Source organism: Elephantulus edwardii, unplaced genomic scaffold (genome assembly GCF_000299155.1).
Source record: "Elephantulus edwardii isolate Elephantulus edwardi_28Jun2011 unplaced genomic scaffold, EleEdw1.0 scaffold00003, whole genome shotgun sequence".
In the NCBI taxonomy this organism is placed as follows: domain Eukaryota; kingdom Metazoa; phylum Chordata; class Mammalia; order Macroscelidea; family Macroscelididae; genus Elephantulus; species Elephantulus edwardii.
This window is the reverse complement of record NW_006399753.1, coordinates 1,943,641-1,965,365: the sequence shown is the minus strand read 5'-3', so window position 1 is coordinate 1,965,365 and position 21,725 is coordinate 1,943,641. Positions and strand designations below refer to the sequence as shown.

At 52.5% G+C, this 21,725-nt stretch overlaps 1 protein-coding gene across 1 annotated transcript in view; it reads right to left on the bottom strand.

Moving 5' to 3' along the window:
- Window positions 1-21,725, bottom strand: part of TSNARE1 (t-SNARE domain containing 1) — a 62,144-nt gene that overhangs the window by 25,617 nt on the left and 14,802 nt on the right. Inside the window, 3 exon segments of the mRNA XM_006879447.1 lie at window positions 913-1,003; window positions 9,908-9,977; window positions 10,388-10,465. Coding sequence (XP_006879509.1) covers window positions 913-1,003; window positions 9,908-9,977; window positions 10,388-10,465 — 239 coding nt within the window.

The following is a 21,725-nucleotide window of genomic DNA, read 5'->3' as shown; positions in this document are numbered from 1 at the left end:
TGGACACCGTCACCCCCACTGCACACAGGTCACCACGGACTCCGTCACCCCCACTGCACACAGGTCACCACAGACGCCGTCACCCCCACTGCACACACGCATCAAGCGTGCAGTAGCTGCTGAGGACGGAACAGGACAGAGTTCAGGTCCGTTGTTCACAGGGTCACTATAAGCCACGCCCACCCTGACAGCACCTAACAACAACAGTACCAGCTCCTTGTGCAGTTCAGCAGACGTGGCCTCCAGTTTGAAGAGCTTGTTCAAAGTCACACAGGCGACGGCATAAGGGTCTGAGCCAGGTCACTGAGACCAGAGTGCAGGCCCCTGACCACGTCCAGCACGTGAGGCTGCACTGATAAGCAATGAACCTCACCAGCAAAGCCTGTGCTTGGGCTACACTACTTGTGCCCCGTCAGGCCCTCTGGAGTCACACCTCGTCCTAATCTGGGGTAAGGCTCTGCCCACGAACCCTGACGGCCTGCCAACCCTGGCCTCATGCCTCCTCCTCTCTCCCTAAGAAGGCCTGACGGACCCCCTGCTATGCAGTCAGCAGACTGAAAGGCTGGAGGGGGGTCCCAGCAGCAGCTCCCCAGGAGAAACACCGTCCAGAAGCCCCGCTGGGCCACTGTGTTGAGAACAGGGCACGACCACCCTGAGATGAACCCCTACCGAGCTCAGCACAGGCCAGTGCTGGCCTCTCCCAGGGCCTGTGCTGGCTGAGTCCTGTGGAGTCGTCCAGCGGCCGAGCACAGCCACTACACCCTTGGGTCTTGGACTCAGGTGTGCTGTCAGCTGTGTCTGGGCCCAGAACACGACGTTCCGGTGCCCTCAGTCTCCAGCACCGTCCCTGCCAGCCCTCAGCCCAGGCTCTGTGCCCCTCCCTGGCTGCACCCCGCTCTTCAGGAGACATACCCGGGAAGAGCCTCGCAGGAGCTCCGACAGCTGCTTCATGGCGCCAGTGCTGGCTGTGATGGTGGCATTGGTCTCCTGCTGCACTGTGTGCCTGTGGGTGACAACAACATGACCAGAGGGGCCACAGGGAGATGTGCAGATGGACCACAGACACAGGAGAAAAGGAAGTGGAGAGGACAGAGAGGCCAAGGAGGAGTGGACTCCAGTGGGACGGAGCCAGAGAGGCCAGGGGGCAGGGAGAAGAAAGTGAAAAGACATTGACAGAGGAAAGCCCACAGAGAGACAGGAGGACGGACAGACAGACAGACAGGGTCACAGCAGGGGGAGGAAGCAGAGTGAGAAGGAGAGAGAGGACAGCGGTGAGTCTCACTGAAAAGTGGATTTCCAGCCCCAAAAGGGCCCCCGCACCTCCCCTCCCACACCACCCACCCAACACAGGTGACCTGGGGGCAAAGGAGGCCTGGGCCCTGATGGGCACAGCAGAGCAGAACACTGTGGGACATGAGGAGTGGGTGAGGGTGGCACTGGGGGATACAGAGGACACATGGAGCCCTCAGCTTCCAGGCAGGGACCAAGGTGTCCCTTAACAAGTCAGGACGGACAGGGACAAGCACCGTCAGGTGTGTGAGGACTTCCAGAAGTCCAGTCCCCAAGGGCCTGAGACCAGCTCCCTGCTTGGACACAGCAAGAGGGCAGGCAGGTGGTAACAGAGGCTATAAAGAAACAGTGACCATGGCTCCCCCAAATTTGATGAGAAGAATAAACTCATGGAACAAAGAAGTTCAACAAAACCCAGATAAGTGAAGGGCAGAGAACCACACAAACACTGGGCTTCACTGTTTAATGTCACTGATCCTGACCGGGTGACCCACGCACGACAGCGCCAACCCTGCCCAGACCTGTACCAGCCTAGCCATCAACGCTGCACTTGAACTCATCATCACAGTCACTGTGCCCACCTATCTTATGAAGGTTCTCCTCTTTCTCATTGACCTCCACTTCAACAAGCACGATGTCCTTCTCCAAAGACCAGGGGTCCTTTCTGAGAACATGAACAAGGAACACGAGGCCAAGTCTTACCATGTCCACATCTAAGCATATTCCGGCTCTACTCCTTTCAACACAGGTAAGTCTAATCTTCCTACAGTCCATGTTGTATTTAATACCCTGCAACATGGCAACTTGAATGCATCAACTCTGTCTCCTTATTCATTGTCCAGCCTCTGCATGTGCAAGAGGCAACAGTTAGAATCATATATTTAAGCAAGACATATTCCAATGGCTAAATATGAAAGATAAAGAAATACCATATGAGGAACAATAATGACAGCGGACTTCTCATGAGGAACTATGCAAGCCAGGAAAAACGGAAAGGTATCCTTAAGGTGCTCACAAAGCTGTGAACCCAGAAGTCAAAGCACAATAAAGACGTTATTTCAAAACAAGCACTTCAGAGAGACTTCTATGTCAAGTCTGAAAAATTCAAAGATCATGTGTTATCAGCAAACCTCTGCATAGAAAGTGTTAACTAGGCTATTGTTGCTGTGGTTGTTATATGCTGTAGGAGTTGCCTGTGACCCATAGTGACCTTATGTACAGCAACTCTGAAGCCCTTCACTGACTTTAACACACGTACCCCCATTGCCCCAGTCACTGTATAAATCCATCTCATCAGGGTCTTCCTCTCCTGTGCTGTCCCTCCACTATTCTGAGCATGATGTCCTTTTCCAAGGATTGGTCTCTTTATGTCCACATGAACAAATTAGGTGAGACAGAGCTTCAAAATCCCAGCCTCCAAGGAGATACTTGGCTTCACCCTCTCCAAGACAGAGTTATTTGTTTTCCTGGTAGTCCACGGTATGTTCAAGACTCTTCTCCAGCACCACAAATCAAAGGGATCAATTCTTCCTGTGTCATCCTTAGTCACTGTCTAGCTCTCTGATGCATAGCAAGTAATTGTAAAGACCGTGGGCTGGATCTGCTACACCTTAGTCTCTAGAATGACATCAATGCTTCTCAGTACTCTGGAAAGGTCCCTCACAGCAGATTTACCTAATGCAATTAATTCATCTTTTAGCAAAATCTTTCAGAAATTAATCAGATTAAAATTTTTAAAAAGTCTGTCATTCACTCTAAAAAGTAGTTAACTATTAAAAGCAAACATATTAACAGTACCATGGGTTGTTAGCACATGTTGTTGTCGCTTGTGACTCATAGCGACCCAATGTACAGCAGCCGTAAACTCTGCTCTGTCCTGTGCCAACTGCACTGTTTCTGACCACTCATTCCAATTACCCCAGTCACTGAGTCAATCCACCTCATAGAGCATCTTCCCCTCCTGTGCTGTATCTCCACCCTACCAAGCATGATGTCCTTCTCCAAGGACCTGTCCCTCCTTAACAACATGTCCAAAGTATGTTAGATGAAGCCTCAGAATCCTGGTCTCCAAGGAGCAGCCTGGTTTAACCCTTTCCAGGACAAATCTGTTTGTTTTCCTAGTGGTCCATGGTATTCTCAATACTCTTCTCCAGCACCACAGCTCAAAGGCATCAATTCTCCTTCTATCCTCCTTGGTCATTGTCCAGCTCTCTGATGCAAACAAGTGATAGCAAAGACCATGGTCTGTATCAGAAGCACCTTAGTCTCCAGAGAGACACCGCTGCTCTTCAGTACTTTGGAGAGGTCCCTAACAGCTGACTTTCCCATGGCAATACGTCTTTTAATTTCCTGGCTACTGGTGCCAAGAGTGTTAGCACATATAAAAGAAAAATATATGTCATCGACAGCCCACAAAGTTGTGGCAAGGCCCTTGTTCTATACGTGACAGGGCTATGTGAAACGAGGCTACTCAGAGAACTGCAAAGTCCAGGAAGCAGTAATATAACTTAGCACTGGCCACTCGGGTAACATTCCCTGAAAAACATTAGAACAAAAATAATCTAAACAGTTCAGATTCTATTAAAGACATCTGAGTTGTAAGTCTTAAAACTTCCAAGAGGAAACTCCACAGCAGAGACTCGAGAATAGTTTCACTAAGAACGTGTGCGCTAAGCAGCACCAATTCCAGAAACAAAAGAGGCAGCAGCACTCCCCACCTGGCAGCACTCCCCATCTTGCAGTACCACAGAGTACTTAGCTACTACACCCGAGTTAAAATCCTACCAAGGTCGTTCACTCCCAGTCTGACATGAGACAGTCAGCTCACTTAAAGCCCCTCCTTGACCACATTCTGAGAAAGATGGCCATAGGGGGTGGGGACAATTGTGGTGCTGGCAGCCGGTTCCCCACTGTATCCAGCTGACCTGAGCCCCCAATTCCAGGGAAACAGCATCTCCACAGGTCTTGCTCTCACAGCGAGGTCCGACTGGCCTCAGGATGAGCCAAGCTTTCCTCCCCTCAAAAGCCAGAGATGAGTTTCACACTCTTTGGGGCCCTGGAGAAGCTGAGGTATGCTTGGGGTTGAGGAGGGGGTGACAGGAGCTAGGGGGGAGCCAGAACCAAGAGTTGGTGCTGGGAATGGGGCTGTAGGACAGAGTAGAGACGTGGGAGCTGTGGGAGCAGCCCGAGCTGGGAGGGCGAGGCTGTGAGTGAGGCCAGCACACAGAAAGTGGGGCTTGAGGGTACAGTCAACACAGAGGTGGGGCTGTGGATGGAACCACAAGAGGGTGTGCTAGGGATGGAGTGAGCAGAAAAGGTGGGGCTGTGGGCGGGGCTACAGCCAGGTGTGGTGGCTATAGGCAGGGTCAGAGTAGGGAGGGTGGGGCTAGAGCAGAGAAGGTAGGGCTGTGGGCGGGGCTAGAGCAGGGAGGGTGGAGCTGTGGGCGGGTCCAGAGCAGGAAGGGAAGCGGTGTGGGGAGGTTGAGGCTGTGGGCGGGGCTAGAGCAGGGAGGGTGGAGCTGTGGGCGGGTCCAGAGCAGGAAGGGAAGCGGTGTGGGGAGGTTGAGGCTGTGGGCGGGGCTAGAGCAGGGAGGGTGGAGCTGTGGGCGGATCCAGAGCAGGAAGGGAAGCGGTGTGGGGAGGTTGAGGCTGTGGGCGGGGCTAGAGCAGGAGGGCAGGGTTATGGGCGTGGCCAGAGCAGGGAGGGTTTGTTGTGGGCGGAGCCAGAGCTGAAGGGTCGGTCTGTGGGCGGGGCCAGGGCAGGGAGAACGGGGCTGTGGGAAGGGCTATAGCAGAGAAGGTGGGGCCGTAGATGAGGCAGCACAGGGAAGGTGGGGCAGTGCCAGGAGAGTAGAGCTGGCGAAGGGGTCCTCAGCATGTCTAGAGAGGCAGCTGAGTTAGGTGAGCCAGGCCCCTCCTGGCCAGCCCCCTCCTGACCAGCCCCTACGTCTCTAGCCTGAGGTGGCACCCAAGGGGCCCAGGTGATGGGCTCGCTGCAGGAAGGCTAACAGCTGGGATCCAAGCATGCAGCTGAGGTCTGTGGCTTCACGGAGAGAGCATGGAGACGTGCAGCTCTGTCGGAGAAAGCAGGGCTCTGGGACTCTTCTGCCGTGGGCAGCTGTCAGTGGACTTACCCTGTCAGAGCCACTACACTGGGGCCAGCGCAGGATTAACATCGTGAGAGGTGTTTTCATCTCATCTGCACCTCAGTTCTAACTGCAGATCTAGCACTGGGAGCCTAGCCATGGTGGGTACAATCAACTCAGATCAGGATATTCCATGGGGAGTCTGTTGTCATCTTCAGCTGGACATATGCCCTTCTGCTCCCAGAGCTAGGGAGGTCCAGTACTCCCTGATCCCATGTTACAAGACCTGCCCTGCTCGAGGAGGTGTGTCCTGAGGGCAGGGCCTGGGGAAGAAGGCCCAGAGTGTGGTGAAGGAGGCAGAGGTTAAAGCGCTCTTGCTTCTCCCCCACCTGCCAGGTCACATTCTCTTCTTCCAAGTGGCTCCGTGGGGTATGCAGGAGTTCTAAGGGCACCTCCAGTCCCCACAAGCTTCACCACATGTGGAGGAAATACCACCTGTGCTTCTTCCTGGCTTGGGCAAAGGGGCTCAGTCGAGAGAGCTCGGCCCCCAAGGCCCGCTTCTCGCTCTCCATCTAGTCATTCCTGCAGTGCCCAGCACGCCTCGGCCCGAGTCTGCCCCCAGTGCGTGAGCCCAGCAGGTTCAAGCTCACAGATGAGGGTTCTGAAAACCGAAGGGGCACACAGCCTGGCCCGAGTCACGCCCAACCCCTACAGGCAGGGGCTGGCTGTCCTTGGGGGTGGTCAGACCTTTCCTCCTGACAGTGCTGGTATGACCTCCCTGGACAAGGTCCTTGCTCCAGAACCTTTTCCCTGCCTAACATCAGGTCACCCTGATCCCCAGCCTCGTGACCGCCCCTCGTCCACTCCCAAGCCGGCCCTGGTTCTAGCAGCATACAGCTAAGGGACAGAGGACATACTGTACGGACCGCCAACCCTGGTCTCCTTCCCCCCGGCAGTGCTGTGGGTGGACAGCAACTTTAAGTGGGTCTGTCCCCAAGCCCCCTGGTGGCCTGTGCAGGGCTCTGACACACAGCTGTCATCCTGCACAGGAAGCAATGGTGCCCTCTCCCATGACTGGCCGGATGAGGAAGGAAGGGTGATGCAGGGAAAGGGCTGGAGTGGGGCAGACGGATGGACAAGCCTGCCAAGGACACATGGAGGAGGGAGCTTGAGACGAGGGCATGACGACCGGGGACACCACCCACCCATTCTGGGGTGCAGAAAGCACCACTCTTGGAGATGATGCTGTTCCCATAGCAACGAAGATCTCCACCGGAAGAGCAGGGCAGCAGTGGTCACCATGGCAGGAACCACAGAATACCAGACGGAGGGTCTGCAAAGGCTGGCCGGATGTGCGGGGGCCTGCGGTTGCCCTCTTACCACCACTCACTGGCTGTCACAGTGACTGGCCAGCCTGTCCTGTTCCTGCACTCGGGCTTCGAAGGGCCTAGCGGTCAGGAAGCCTGTGTCTGCCCTCCGCCCCCACCCACCCAGGCTCTGGGCAGGAAGTGGACTCTGAGTGGGTGGAAGAATCCTCCACTCATGTGCATGCAGGCTGCGCGGAGTCCCTGGGATTCCATGGCAGCGTGGTCCATCCTGCAGGTAAATGACACGTGATCTCTGGCTGCCTTCTTCCCGCACAGGCAGCCCACAGGTAGGCTCCTGATACACTGGTGGTCACACCAGGCCCCAAACCTGGAAGCTTCTAGAACGCTGTCTCCTGGTCAGTGACAGCATCCTCAGTGGCTGCGGGCAGGGACGCTGCTCACAGACCCATCCACATGCTAAGGGTTGTCCCCAGACGGGCAGCCCTGGCCATGCTCTCGCCTGACCGGAGCCTGATGGCAAAACTCGGGCCTGGCCCAGCAAGCGTCTCATAAAACAGAATCCACAAAGCCTCTCCCAAGGCGCTCTTCCCCGGGTACAAGTCCGAGTCATCTTCACTCTAAACAAGGAGAGAGCAGACAGCAGGCGGAGACTCTGCCTTTCTGCGTCCTCCTCGGGAGCTCCCGTCAACAGGGAAAGCAGAGCTGGCAGGCCCGTGGGCCCCTAACGTCACACTGAGGTGTACAAGTCCACAAATGGGAGTCCAGCCAGCCATGCTGAGCCATGCAGGTCACTGCACAGTGGCAAGTGGCTGTCCTGTGAAAAGCCACCACCTCATAGTGACCGCATGAGGGGCAGAGGATCAAGGTTTTCTTGGACTTAACAGAAGCTGACCACTTGGCAGTTCTCCAAAGGTATCTTGGTTGGGTTTGAACTGCCAGCAATTAGGTTAACTGTTGCTGTGTACCTCTGCACAACTCCCGCTCACAGGCCTGAAAGCACCACCAGGGCCCAGGTTCCAAGTGGGGGCGGGCAGGCTCAATCCAGAGTTGCAGAACCTGAACCTGGGGAGACGGGGGTGCTCCCTCCTTGGGCCAGGCCCTCTGCTACTCCACCCTTGGGGTCAGCTGTCGCCCCGCTCACTTGTGAAGATGCCACCCCTTCACCTAACAGAGAGAGCAAGACTCCCACAGGCACACTAGGTCCCCAAAACAGCCTGCTCGACCCATGGGACACACAGGTTCAGAGCTCACAGTTACATGAAGACTTGGCCAAGGAACATTCTAGAACTCTGTGCAAAAGTTGTGCACACTGGAAAGGTGCTGAGATGCTGCTGGCCCTGGTTAAATTGCTTTTAGGCTGTTTTCAGAAAAGTTCTCTGAGGTCACAAGATGCCATGTGGACGCAGGTCCAGGGGAGGCCCACTGGGGCCTGAGGGAACAGAGAAGCCCAGGGGACACCGCAGACACCTCTCACAGCCACACCTCCCCTGTGCACACAGGTGCCCTGGTGGAAAAATAAATCCCACTTAAGAAGCAAAGGCCCCGGAGGACATCATGCTGAGTGAAATATCTCAGACACAAAAGGACAAATACTGCATGGTGCCTCTGTTTTAAAACAGGACTGATATCAGGATTGGGGGAGACTGAGAAAGATGGGATAAATTATGTATACTGCATTGAAACAGATAGAGAGAGAGAGAACTGTTTAAAAGGGATATGTGATTCGGTATTACTGTCATGACAGAAGTCCAGAGCAAAGGCTGCCCAGTGGAGTGGACCTGGGGGGAGGGATTGTAAAACAATGAAAGAATTTTTCTTTTACTTTTCAAAGAGAAGAGTGAACTGGAGGGGATGGGTGAGCAGGGAGAAAAGTGCAACAATGAATGAATGGAAATCCAAAGTCTTTGTAAATTTTCATTAAAATTAATAATAACAAATTTTTAAAATGTTATTAAAAAAAAGAAGATGCAAAGAACAGTCACAGCTAATGCAGCACTGAGATGTGCAGCCCTGTGCCCAAGGCGGAGGCCCTGGCCGAGCACACAGTCACTGGAAGGACGAGGGATGCCTGGGAAAGGGGCAGGGGCCTGAAGGGAAGTCTGGCACATAGTGGGGTGGAGGGCATGGTGGGAGAGCCCTTCTGCAGCCCTAGTAGCACCGGCATCCTGATTAGGCAGTGTCACAGAGAAGGGAAGGACAAAGGGTTATGGCCTGGACCAGGACACACCGTACGTCAGCTCTCGAGCTCCCTGGTATCACACTGCCAGGGCCACTCCCTGTCAGGTCCAGCTCCGTGGGCAGGCCTCATGAGGGTGTGGATCCCAGGAAGGGGTCTAGGGCCACTCCCTGTCAGGTCCAGCCGGTTGGCAGGTTGTGTGAGAGCGGATGCAGAAAGGGGTCTGGACAGCACTGGCACTGACCCAACCTTGTCCTGACACATATACCATCTCCCAGGAAGGCTGGATCAAACTCTGAGAGGAGGCTGCTGCTGTCCTGTCTTAGGACCACCAGTGGAGGTGCAGCCCCTGACCCCTAAGACCACCTCATCCAAGCATTCCCACAAACCCACCCATTTGAGGGGCAAACTCTTGCAGACCTGGCCCCATAGTGGTATTGGCCTTCCTCCACTCGGCTCATCTGAGGCACTGCCCCCCTGGGACTGAACTGCAGTCCCAAGAGCAGACCACACAGTCCCCCAGACCCTATGCATTCCAAGACCTGTAGCTGGCTACAGGCAGCAGACACCTTCCCCACCTCCCAGGTGCGTGCAGGCCCAGCCAATCACTGGCGTGTGGAGGACACAAGCCTGCACCATCCACAGAGCCCCCAGAAAGGACCAGCCTTCCACAGGTGTGTGAGGCCCTGCGCGGTCAGGGAGGTGTGGGTGAGTGCACATATGGAAACCCAGGTGTGTGAGGGTGTGCCAGGGTGCATAGGTGTGTGAGGATGCCCAGGTGTGTGAGGGTGTGCCAAGGTTCCCAGGTGTGTGAGGACTCCCGGTATGTGAGGATGAGCCAGGGTGCACAGGTGTGTGAGAACTCCCAGGTGTGTGAGGGGGTGTGCTGGGGTGCACAGGTGTGCAAAGGTACCCAGATGTGAGGGGCGCCTGACTGTGAGCGTGCCCACGTGTAAGCGTGCTCAGGCCTCATCTGTGCAGGCCCCGTGAGGCACGCAGCAGACACACAGCCGGCCCAACGTACTCACAGGGTGTCCCGCAGCTCCTGGGTGTCACTCGGAGTCCCCAGAGACCGGAGGTTCCTCTCCAAAGAGGTCACTGCTCAAGAGAAGAGGAAGAGGTATAAGGCGGCAAGGGAGCTGAGGACACGGGACACCGTGCTGGTGGGACATGGGGACAGGAGTTGGGATGGCAGAACTGGAGGACATAGGGCAGGACGGAAGGATCATGGGCCAGTGGACAGGAGAGTGAGCTGAGGACAGAGGATACAGTGTAGGGAGGACACGAACAGGAGTTGAGGTGGGACAGCCAGAGGACAGAAGTTAAGACAGGAGACAGAGATGGGGCAGGAGAGCCAGAGAACACGGGACAAGAGCAGGAGGGACATCAGCCTGCAGCAGGTGCGCCAGATTTCTCCTGTCTTTCCAACTCCTGGGTCCCGAACACAGGGCAAGATCCCTGCCAGTGCCCTTGACCCCCCGGCATCCCCACGTCTGGCACAGACTCACCATTGGCGTTGATGCGGAAGACACCAGCTGATGCCACCTGGAACAGTTCCTGGAGCTCACTCGAGTCCACTGGGGCAGCTGCAATGAGATGGGGGAACATGTTTTCTCAGCAATGGAGGAGGGTCCACGGTGCTGGCCTCTCTGGGCAGTGGGAGGGGGTCCATGGTGCTTGCCTCTCTGGGCAGTGGGAAGGGTCATGGTGTTGGCCTCTGTGCAGTGAAAGGGGTCCACAGTGCTGGCCTGCTCTGGGCAGTGGGAGGGGATTCATGGTGTTGGCTTCTCTGGACAGTGGGCTGAGTTGCATTGTGGGAGAAGACAGGCAGCATACAGACAGTGCCCTATTCCTCTTGTTCTGTCCACCAACACACCAGCACCACCAGGGCCTCACTGGTCAGTCATGGGTTGGTTGGGTGGGTAAGGAGGCTGAGAGTTACAGATTCAGATACCCAAGCCCACCCATAAGACTTTCTAGATGGACAGTGCAGAGAGAAGTGCAAGCAAGAGAGGGTCCTCAAAGGTCAGACACAGACTCACCACGTGAGCCAGGTCCACTCCTAGGAGATGGCCAGGAGAACAGAGAATAGGTTTACTGGAGACGTGAGCACCAACACTCACAGCCCCAGTGTCAGGAGCCCAACAGCAACAAGAGTGCAAGTGTCCATCAGGGGGCCAACGGACACACTCAGTGTGGTCCACCCACACAGGGGAGCATCCTCAGCCAACACGCCCCTGAACGATGACAGCGGGAGACACCACTGAGTGCAAGGAGCCAGGCACACAGGGGCAGACAGTGTGGCACCGTACAGTACTCCTGCAATTCCAGGAGAGGGTCAACACAGAGAGCCAGGAGGCTGTGAGGGCTCAGGGCTGTGACGGCCAGGGCTGGGGTGGGAGTAGAGAGAGGGCCATTAGTACATGGGTTCCTGCCAAGTGGTGGACATGGCCTGGAACCAGTCAGAGGGGACAGGTGCATGACTGCTAATACAGCAGATGCACTGAAGTATACATTCAGAAACAGTGAATTACTTTTGTCTCATTTTTTAGCAAAAATAAGAGCAGGTACATGGTGAACAAAGAACAGACAACATCAAATATTGGTGAAGAGGAAGCGGTACTGGAATGCTCAGACACTGTCCCGGGAAAGGCTGGCTGTTCTGTGAAAATGCAGCATGTGCCCCTCCCGCTGCTCAGCAACCCTACCCCTGAGGGTTCCCAGAAAGAACCACGCACTGTGCTCCAGAAGCTCAGCCATCCCACCGGGGGGAGTATTCACGCAAGGACAACGGAAACTAGCCTCCAAGGCAGCAGGAGAGCAGTCAGTCCCCAGAGCGAGCGGCCGCGTAAACTCCACAGCCCTGAGACAGAAGACCCCAATCATCTCATTACCCCTGCTGACCGCTGCGCAAGGAGGCCCTGGACAGAGCAGGCACGAAAACACAGAGAAAAGTGCAAAAGCAAAAAGCTGGCCAGGCTCGGGGTCTGAGACAGAATGGTGGGACCTCAATATTATGATCCTTGGCCCCTCTTCAAGCCTGGAACAGCACGTCCCATGCCTCAACTTTCGGCTGACTGATCAACCCCTAAGTGGACAGGTACAGCAGACATTCCAAACAGTCAGGTGCCCATGACAAAGAGGGCAGCATTGCCAGGGACAATGCTCAGAGGCAGGAAGGGACAGGAGACTCACAGGGAGCGACCAGGGGTGTGGTCATGTGGTTGTCCTGGCTGACGTCATGGAGCAAATGTGCACAGAAAAAAACAGTTCGTTCAAACTTTCATTCAAAACACAATAAAAATGAGGAAATGGTTTTTTAAAAAGCTTATATGAGAAAGTTCTTAGAAGCCTTACTCCTTAAGAGTCCAAGCTAAAGATTCAGCAAGAAAAAAACTACTAGACATTGTTGACCAACTCAGCAAAGTGGCAGGATACAAGATCAACATACAAAAATCAATTCGGTTTCTCTTACAGTGACAAAGAGAATATAGAACTGGAACTAAGAAAAACAATACCCATCACAATAGCTAATCACAGGATTAAATACTTGGGAATAAATTTAACTAGAAACACAAAGGACCTATTCAAAGAAAATGACAAAATATTACTACAAGAAACAAAAAAAGATCTGGAGAAATGGAAGAATATACAATGTTCTTGGATAGGAAGACTCAATATTATGAAAATGACAATTCTACCAAAGGTAATCCACACTTTCAATGCAATCCCAATATAAATACCAATCCCATTCCTCAACAAGATGGAAAAGGCAATTTCCAATTTCATCTGGAATAGAAGTAGACCCTGAATAAGCAAAGCACTCCTTCAAAAAAGAAACAAGGTAGGAGGCATCTCACTCCCTGATATAAAATATTACTGCACTGCCATGGTGGTCAAGACATCATGGTACTGGTACAAAGACAGACACATAGCTCAATGCAATAGAATCGAGAACCTGGAAATCAGCCCATCTACTTATGGTCAACTGATTTTTGGCAAGGAGATTAAATCATTTAAGTGGGGAAATTACAGCCTTTTTTCACATTTAAAAATTTTTTTATTGATTTTCCTATAATCATTCATATACATCATGTTTTGTACATATACTTTGAGTTTTACACATTCATATGTTGTTGTTGTTATTGTTGTTGTTGTGTGCCGTCGAGTCACCTGTGACTCATAGCAACCCTATGTACAACATACATTATATTTTATATAATTACCATTGTTCTTTCTATTCCTATCATGAACACATAATATTAAGTCCCCATAAAAAAGCCCACAGATTTGGAAAAGAGAACGTTTTGGCAGTGACATTTCAGAAAAGGGTCTCATAACCAAAGTTTAAAGAATACTTTAACAAATGTTATTGGCAAAATTGGAAAACTATCTGCAGAAAACTCAAGCAAGATCCACACCTCAAACCATACACAAAACCCAACTCAAAGCAGATCAAGGACCTCGGACTGAAACCAAGGACTATAAACTTCATTAAAGAAAAGCTTGGAAGAACTCTAGAAGCACTAATCCACAACATAAACAGTCTTCCAAGCATCCTCAAAAACCTACAACCAGGAGAGAATAAAATAAATGAATGGGACCTTCTAAGAATCAAATCCATCAAAAAACTTCTCCAAAGGGAGCTCTGGTGGCCTAGCGGCAAGAAACTGCACTGCAATCCCAGAGGTGCGCGGTTCGAATCCACCAGATGCTCTGCTTGAGAAGGAGGGGCAATCTCCTCCAGTACCAATCAGATCCGATTTGATGGTACACGTACAAAAAAATAATAAAATTTTAAAAAAAAGGTAAAAAGGGAAGCCACAGACTGGGAAAGAATATTTGGTAATGACACTGTCTGATAAGAGACTTACATCTAGAATTCATAGAATACTCGAGCACCAAAACAAGATAAAGGTAAGCAACCCACCTGAAAAATGGGCACAGGATATGAACAGACACTTCACCAGAGAAGACATTCAGATGGCCAACAAGCACATGAAGAAATGTTCAAAATCCGTAACTCTAAGGAAGATGCAAATCAAAACAACTACGAAATATCATCTCAGCCCTACTGTAAGAACAGCAAAATTAAACAGAGAGCAAACAACAAATGCTGGGGAGGTTGTGGAGAAACTGGAACCTTTATTTACTGTTAGTGGGACTGTAAAATGGTGCAACCACTCTGGAAGGCAGTAAAGTATGGTGCTCTCTCAAAAAGTTGGAAATAATAGAAACACCATTTGACCCAGCAATTCCACTACTGGGAATATACCCCAAAGAGACCATAACTGCCACCCAAGCAGATACATGTACACCCTTGTTTATTGCTGCATTGTTCACAATAGCAGAGATGGAAACAATCCAAATGTCCTTCAACAAATGAATAGTTAGAGAAGCTGTGGTATATTCATACAATGGAATACTATGCTACATTGAAAAACAAGGAGCTCATGCAATATTATTCAAAGTGGATGACCATGGAGGACATTATGCTGAGTGAAATATCTCAGTCACAAAAGGACAAATATTGCCTAGTGCCACTGTTGTAAAACAGAGGTGACATCAAGGTTGGAGTAACCTAAGAAAAGAGGGGATAAATAATGCACATGGCATTGAAACAGATATGGGAGAGAACTGCTTAAAAGGAATATATGATTAGGTATTATTTGCACAACAGTCTAGAGTTAAGAGCTGCATAGTAAAGTGGATGGGGAGAGGGGATTGTACAACAATGAAATATTTTTTTTTTCAAAGAGAAAAGCTAATTGGGGTGGGGTGGGCAGGGAGGAAAATGTGCAATAATCAATGAATGGAAATCCAAATTCTCGATAAATCTTCATTAAAATCTAAAAAAAACCAAAAAAACAAACTAGAGTCCAGGCAGAGACCAGCTGTTCACCTGAGAGTGTCCCCTGGGCATAATGCCACATACAGTGTCCATCAGTGACATTAGTTGTAGCAGAAGCACAAACAGCCCACTGTGGAGAGGTCTAGTGCAGTGGACACACCGAGAGTGTGGAGCGGGGTGTCTGTGGAAGGGCCCCAGGGAGCTCCCTGGGAGAGGACCATGGTCCCCATGGCCAGGAATGGCCGCTCAGAGGCCCTCTGTCCCAAGGCTGAAGATCCTGATTCTGCCCTGGTGGTACAGTGACAACGTGTCTGGCCAGTAGCCCAAAGGTCAGCAGCCAGAATCCAACAGCAGCTCCGGGGAGAAGGTAACGCAGTCAGCTGACCCAAAGATCACAGGCCCAGAACCTGACGGGCGGTCCTGCTCTGTTCCACAGGGTCACTGGGACTCGAGGGCAGTGGATTTTTTGTTGTTCTTATGGGACCACAGCTAGGTCTTCCTCCTGCAGAGAGGATCTAGGTTCACAATAGCTGACCCTGGGTCAGCAGCCGAGGCTATGACCACACCACCACCATTGCCATAGAGCGAAGCAGAGATGTGTAAGCAAACCCTCAAGCTGGGCCTCCAGGACCTCGGGGGACAAAGGTGAGAGACAGCAGAGGATGCAGTGATGATTCTGGAGGACACAAGACCACCTCCAACAAAACCCCCTAGCAAATGGGGTCACAAAGCAGGAGAGCGCACTACTGCGGGTCATCTCGGGGAGAGAGGGAAGTAAGCGGCTGTCACCAAAGACAGCAATGGACAGCCTCACCTCTCACCTCTTCCAAGATCTCCAGATCAAGAAAGGAACTCTGTCTCAGCCCGTCCTGTTCTCAGAGTTTATGTCTAGATGGTTCTAGAGGCCACGGCCGGGCACACAGACCATCCTCCCCTCCCCACCGCTCCCCCAGGAGGCCTCCAACTCTCTCAGGCCCAGCATGGTCCTCCCCTCTGCTGTCCTCCTCTGCCCACTCCCAGAGCTGCCCCAGGACCTGTGGTCAATCCACTGCCTGCCAGTCAGACTAACTCCCAAGGCACGACCTCCCTCCAATGCAAGTCCTTTACAAAGAGGCACCGTACACACACCATTCCAGCTGGTGGTCCAGTGAAGCAGGGCTGAGGCCCAGAGGCTCAAGGGGACTGGCCCGAGGCCACCCAGCCAGTGCAGGGACAGGGTCACTGCCTCAGGAGGTGTTCTCCCTCAGACATGGTGAGCGAGAGTGATGCCCCATGGGGACAGAGCTGGACCCGCTGCAGCAGGCCTGGTCACTGACAAGGAGCCAGAGTCCTGGTATGCACAGTGGCGTTCCATAAGTGAATGGCCACTGGGGTGTCCAGCCGGAGCCCTCACAGAGCCCCTCGCAGGGTGAGGAATCCTGATCTGCACAGTGGCGTTCTGTGAGTGAATGGACACTGGGGCGTTTAGACGGAGCGCTCACAGAGCCCCTCGCAGGGTGAGGAGTACTGGTCTACAGCAGAGTACTCAGTACTCCTCACTGTGGGGCTGCCCTGGACTCCAGACCAAGCCCCTGCTGAGGGCTGGTCCAGCCACCATGAGAGCAGTGCCCAGCACGCAGACCAAACACCCCACCCGCAGCCTGGGCACCTCCCACCCTGGAAGCCATCGGCAAGTGAGCCTGGCAACCACAGCAGGTGCACCCGCTATTTCAGACAGCGGTGTGGAGCCTCATAAAGCTAGACCACTGTGGGTAAGTGAGAAAACCAGGGAGGGGGCCCAGCTGGCTTCTTGGAGTCAGAGCTGATCTGGGGACGAGGACAGAGGTCAGCACCTCAGCGTGAAGGGACGTCTAAGTCATCAGGGAGGTGCCGGGAGGACGCACAGGGAGACATTGCCCAGTTTGACTGCTGTGCCCATAACCCACTGTAGCCTCAGCTCTTGGGTGAGGAAGGTCTTTGTTTTGGGGGATCATAACGTGACACAGCTCCTCTCTTCCCCAGTCTGTTTCTTCACGTATTTCTCCTTTTCTAGCTCCAAGGTGTAAGGCTTAGCACCCTAAAGCTACTGCCTCTATCCTGCGCCAACCTCACTGTCTCTGACACATCTACCCCCATTACCCCAGTCACTGAGTCAATCCATCTCACCGAGGGTCTTCCTCTCCTGTGCTCCCACCTGCACAAGAGGGAAGCTGGAAGCCAGAAACCTCAGCGTGGGGGTTGTTCTGTGCCATCGAGCCGCCTGCAACTCACATCGGTCCCATGGACAACAGTGCTGAGCCCTGCTCTATCCTGAGTCAATCGTATCGTGTTCGACACACCCACCTCCATTGCCCCAGTCACTGAGCCAATCCATCTCACCCAGGGTCTTCCTCTCCTGCGTTGTCCCTCCACCCTCCTAAGCATGACGTCCCTCCCCAAGGACGGGTCCTTCCTTGCAACATGTCCAAAGCATGTCAGATGAAGCCCCTGAATCCTTGCCTCCAAGGAGCAGCCTGGTCTCACCCTCTCCAGGGCGGACTTGTTTGTTCTCCTAGCCTAGCAGTCCATGATATATTCGGTACTCTCCAGCACCACAGCTCAAAGACATCAGTTCTCCTTCTATCCTCCCAACAGATTATAATACAGGTTGGAAATAAGATTTCATTCTCATCAAGGAAGCATCTCAAGCAAGTTTACAGCTCTCTGATCTTCCGCCTCACAGCTTTAGTGTCACAAAGTTGCCTCAGTCCTGCCAATGATGGCCTCTCCCTGGCCACAGTCCTCCAAGGAGCCTGAGCAAAGGCCCTGGGTGGTGGTCTCTGCTCCTGCTGCAGTCTCTCCACTGCCAGCAGGAATGTCTGGTCCCTAAGAACTCGTGCTGAGTTCTGGCTGTTTTGTTCTTTCTACCCCACAATGCCTCTGTCTTTGGTCATTAGAGATTCCTGTCTTCTGTCCCTAAAACAGTTCTATTTAAGCCTGGCGGATAGCAAGACTGATCAGTTCTCTCACTGGGAGTCCACACCTGTCTGCTTCTTCTCACCCAGGATGCCATCCTCAACCACATCATCAACATGTTCCCACCCAGAGCCAGCCTACACACCATTCTTCTCAACGATAACTCCAGTTTGCTATGACCCACACAATCACGTGCCTTTGACCAGTCAATGGAACACAGGTAAATCGATCCCTAGTATTGTCTGCTTGCAGCCAAGCTCTGACATCAGCAATGACACCCCACAGTCTCTTCCGGACCCAGTTTGAATTTCCGGCAATTCTCCATTAATACACTGCTGCAAACTTTGGAATTATCTTCATCAAAACTGTACCTGTGTGAAAGTTATCATTCGACAATTTCCACACTGTTGGAGTGAGCACACACAGGCCTCTCTCTGCAGTCGTGGGGCCAGGTAGGTCTTTCGAACTCCTTGGCACAGATAACGAGCGCCTCCAGCATCCCACACCTGCGGACGCACCTCGGCTGGTGTTCTGGTGACTCCTGGAGCCTCGTTTTCACCGGTGGCCGCCATGGAGCGTGGGGTGCTCCCTCCTTCACTCCACCAGCTCCTGACAGCACGCTACCTCCTGGAAGGGTTGGACTTGGGTGGGGTCTGTGTGGTACAGAGCTCTTCTGGGTTGCTTCCATCTTCTGATGCTTCCTGAGGCAATCAAGAGCTCCCCAAAGAATGCTTCAGTATTGTAATTCAAGGCTTGATTTTCTTTTTCTCCTTCATTTCACTCAGTTAAAAAAAAATACAAAATGTGTTCTTCTTGTTTGGTGTTCCAATTCCTGGGTTTCACATGTTTAATTACAACTTTTCACTTTGTCTTTTTGACATGTCCTTTGAAGTCTGTTCGTTTCTGCACTTGATTAATTCTTGCTTTAACACTCTATGTTCATAAGCAGGTGTCAGAGTTTCCTCTGGTGTCCACTTCCGGCTTTTCTTTCTTTCCTGTCATTTTTGATCACCGTTTGCTTTCTTCATGTTCAATGTCCTTGATGTTACCCCACAACACACCTGCTTCTTGGCCACAGGTGTTGAATGTGGCACATCTATTCTTGAGACGGTCTCTAAGTTCAGGTGGGGCACACTCACTTCACTTGTTTATTCCATCTTGTTGTTGTTGTTGTTGTTGTTGTTGTTATGTGTCATCGAGTCACCTGTGACTCACTGCGACCCTATGTACAACAGCCCTAAACTCTGCTCTATCCTGTGCCAATCACACTGTCTCCGATACACCCATCCCGATTAACCCAGTCACTGAATCAATCCACCTCATAGAGGGTCTTCCTCTCCTGCACTGTCCCTCCATCCTCCAAAGCATGATGTCCCTTTCCAAGGACCTGTCCCTCCTTACAACATGTCCAAAGCATGTCAGACGAAGCCTCAGAATCTTTGCCTCCAAGGAGCTAGTGAAAGACATGTGTATAGTAGCCACTGATGTAGATGAAAAGAAAAAGTATTTACAAAGAGCCAGTCACTGATCTCACAAAACTCTATCATGAGCTCTCTGGCTTGGTTGTATCACCAATACCACACATTCTAGTTAACAGTTATTTTTTATTTCAATTATTTGCATCACGGTCATCAATAATTATCAATGCCTACTCGATCCACTTCAGACTGCAAGAGTTGTTAAAGAGTCATCACCTTCCTCCATCTCCAGCAATTACGTGGCTGTATGTCAATTCCCAACAGTCACATGAGCTGGCCGCCCTTGTAGGTGAATGAGTGGGTCCCACCACAGAGGTGTCTTTCAGGACAGATGCTGAGACATCCTTTCTGAGAACGAGTGTGACATCCTTCTGTGGGCCACAGTGAGCACTGAGGAACCACCACCAGGGTCGCAGGGACCCCTTTTAGGTACAAGGTGGTAAGCGCTGCCTGCCCACGTTGGACAGCATCGCTTTACCTCACACGCACCTTTTCCCCCACCATGTCTCGCCAAGTCCCGCTTCTGGTACTGTGTCACAGCTGAAGGAGACGAAGTCTTCTGGGGCGACTGGGCACTGGGAACAGGTGTCTGAGAAGCCCCCCTTGTGCGTGAAGAACTTTGGTGTCTGGCTGAGCTTCGACTCCCTCGGAGGGACCTGCAGCGTGTACCGGGAGTTCCAGGGTCCAATCCCCGCAGGCGCTGTCACCCAACACCACCACAGCACAGCTCCTCAGCATCGTGCCCAGGCCCACTCTGTCCAGGTCTCCAAGGGGGAGGAGATGGCAGCCAACAAGTGCTGTCGGCCCGCAGCCAGGCAGTTCCATGACCGCAGCACCAAGTTCCCACTGCCCGAGGGTCTGCGTCACAGTAAAAGCCATGGTTCCCCACCAAGTGACCCCACACCTTCTTACCGGCACAGCCTCCACCCCAAACCCAGGCTTCTCAATAAAACACCGTGGGGACTGGAAAAAAAGGACAAGAAAATAGATGTGACATCATTCTTCCGTTCGTTATTCTTGACATGGTGGACCATAGCTGCCCATGTCAGAATAGCCACAGCCAGTCATTTCAGCCCACGGATTCGAGGGGACTGATCTTACACCCTCCACTTCCTTCATGACAAACTTCTGCTTCCCTGAACGCACACATTCCGCCTTCCCACTATTAACAGGTGTTTACAGCTGTTTCTTCACATTTGGAGTCAAGTCACAGCAGCAAATAAGGGTCCTGGAAGCTTTCTCTGTCCATCATGCAGGCTAACCCCACACGAGCTGGGAGACCTCTTCCAGCCACACCGTGAACAGCTTCCAAGCTGAGGCAACGGCCTCTTGTGTGATGCCAATGTCCCACTGCTTCTCATACAGTGTTCACTGGCCGTCTTTCTCAGAGGAAGCCAACAGCAGTCCTCTCCTACTCTGTCTTCCCCCAGAAGCCTGGGGAAGTCTGTCTGTCCACCATGGGTGACCGCGCTAGTACCTGAAATACAGGTGGCACGGTTGTGAGCATCACAGGAAGCCACAATGCCCCACAAGGTGACGACCCACCAGATTACACAGTGGGGACCACTGACATGCACCACAGACGTACACCACAGGCGTGCACCACGGACGTGCACGGGCCACACAAACAGTGCCCAGAACCCTAATGAGGCAATCCGTTTGCCGCCTTGTTGGGCTCTAAAGGGAGGCAATCTCAGAAACAAGAAAATGACCAAATTACCCACCAAGACACGAGAGCCAGGAGTGAAGCCCTGCTTTTCACCCAGAGTCACCAGAGAGGAGAGCTGTGCTGCTGGGGAAGGCAAGAGAAGGTGACACAGCAGAAGTGGTCGCCAAGCAATGGCAGGGCAGGTCCAGGAGACCAGCACAGTGGGCTTTCCAGGCCACGGAGTGAGGAGGCCATAGGAGGCCGCCGAGCAGCGGTGGGAGAGCACCGGGGGCCCACGGCCAGGCTTCGCTGGTGGAAGGGGCGCCTCCAGGGAGCCACGGGCAGAACCAGAGCTTAGAATACTCACTGGGAACACACGCTGTGGGCTCTGCATCCCCACCGCCATGAAGAAGTCAGCCCAGCAGAGCAACAGTGCGGGGAAGGACAGCTGGTGTCAGAAACGGTTTCTAAAAAGAAGGGACGATGGAGAAGGCATGTCTGACCTTCACCGCACAGGAGCAGCCTTGGGCTACTCACACCGTGACTTTCTCGCCTCCTTCTGAAGTAAAGACAGGGAGTCTGACACCAACCACCACGCTGGTATCTGTATAAAGTGACTCAGGAAGTATCTTAAAAGATGTTAAAAATGAGTATTAAAAAAATCAACGTGGCGAGCTCTGGTGGCCTAGTGGCAAGAAGCTGCACTGCAATCCTGCAGGTCTGCGGTTCAAATCCACCAGATGCTCTGCTGAAGAAGGAGGAAGGAGGAACTGTACCAGTCAGATCTGATTTGACAGTACACACAAAAATAATAAAACACATACACACACACACACACACACACACACATACACACACACACACACACACACACACACACACACAAAAGAAGTAGAACAGAGAGGGAGCTCTGGTGGCCTAGTGGCAAGAAGTTG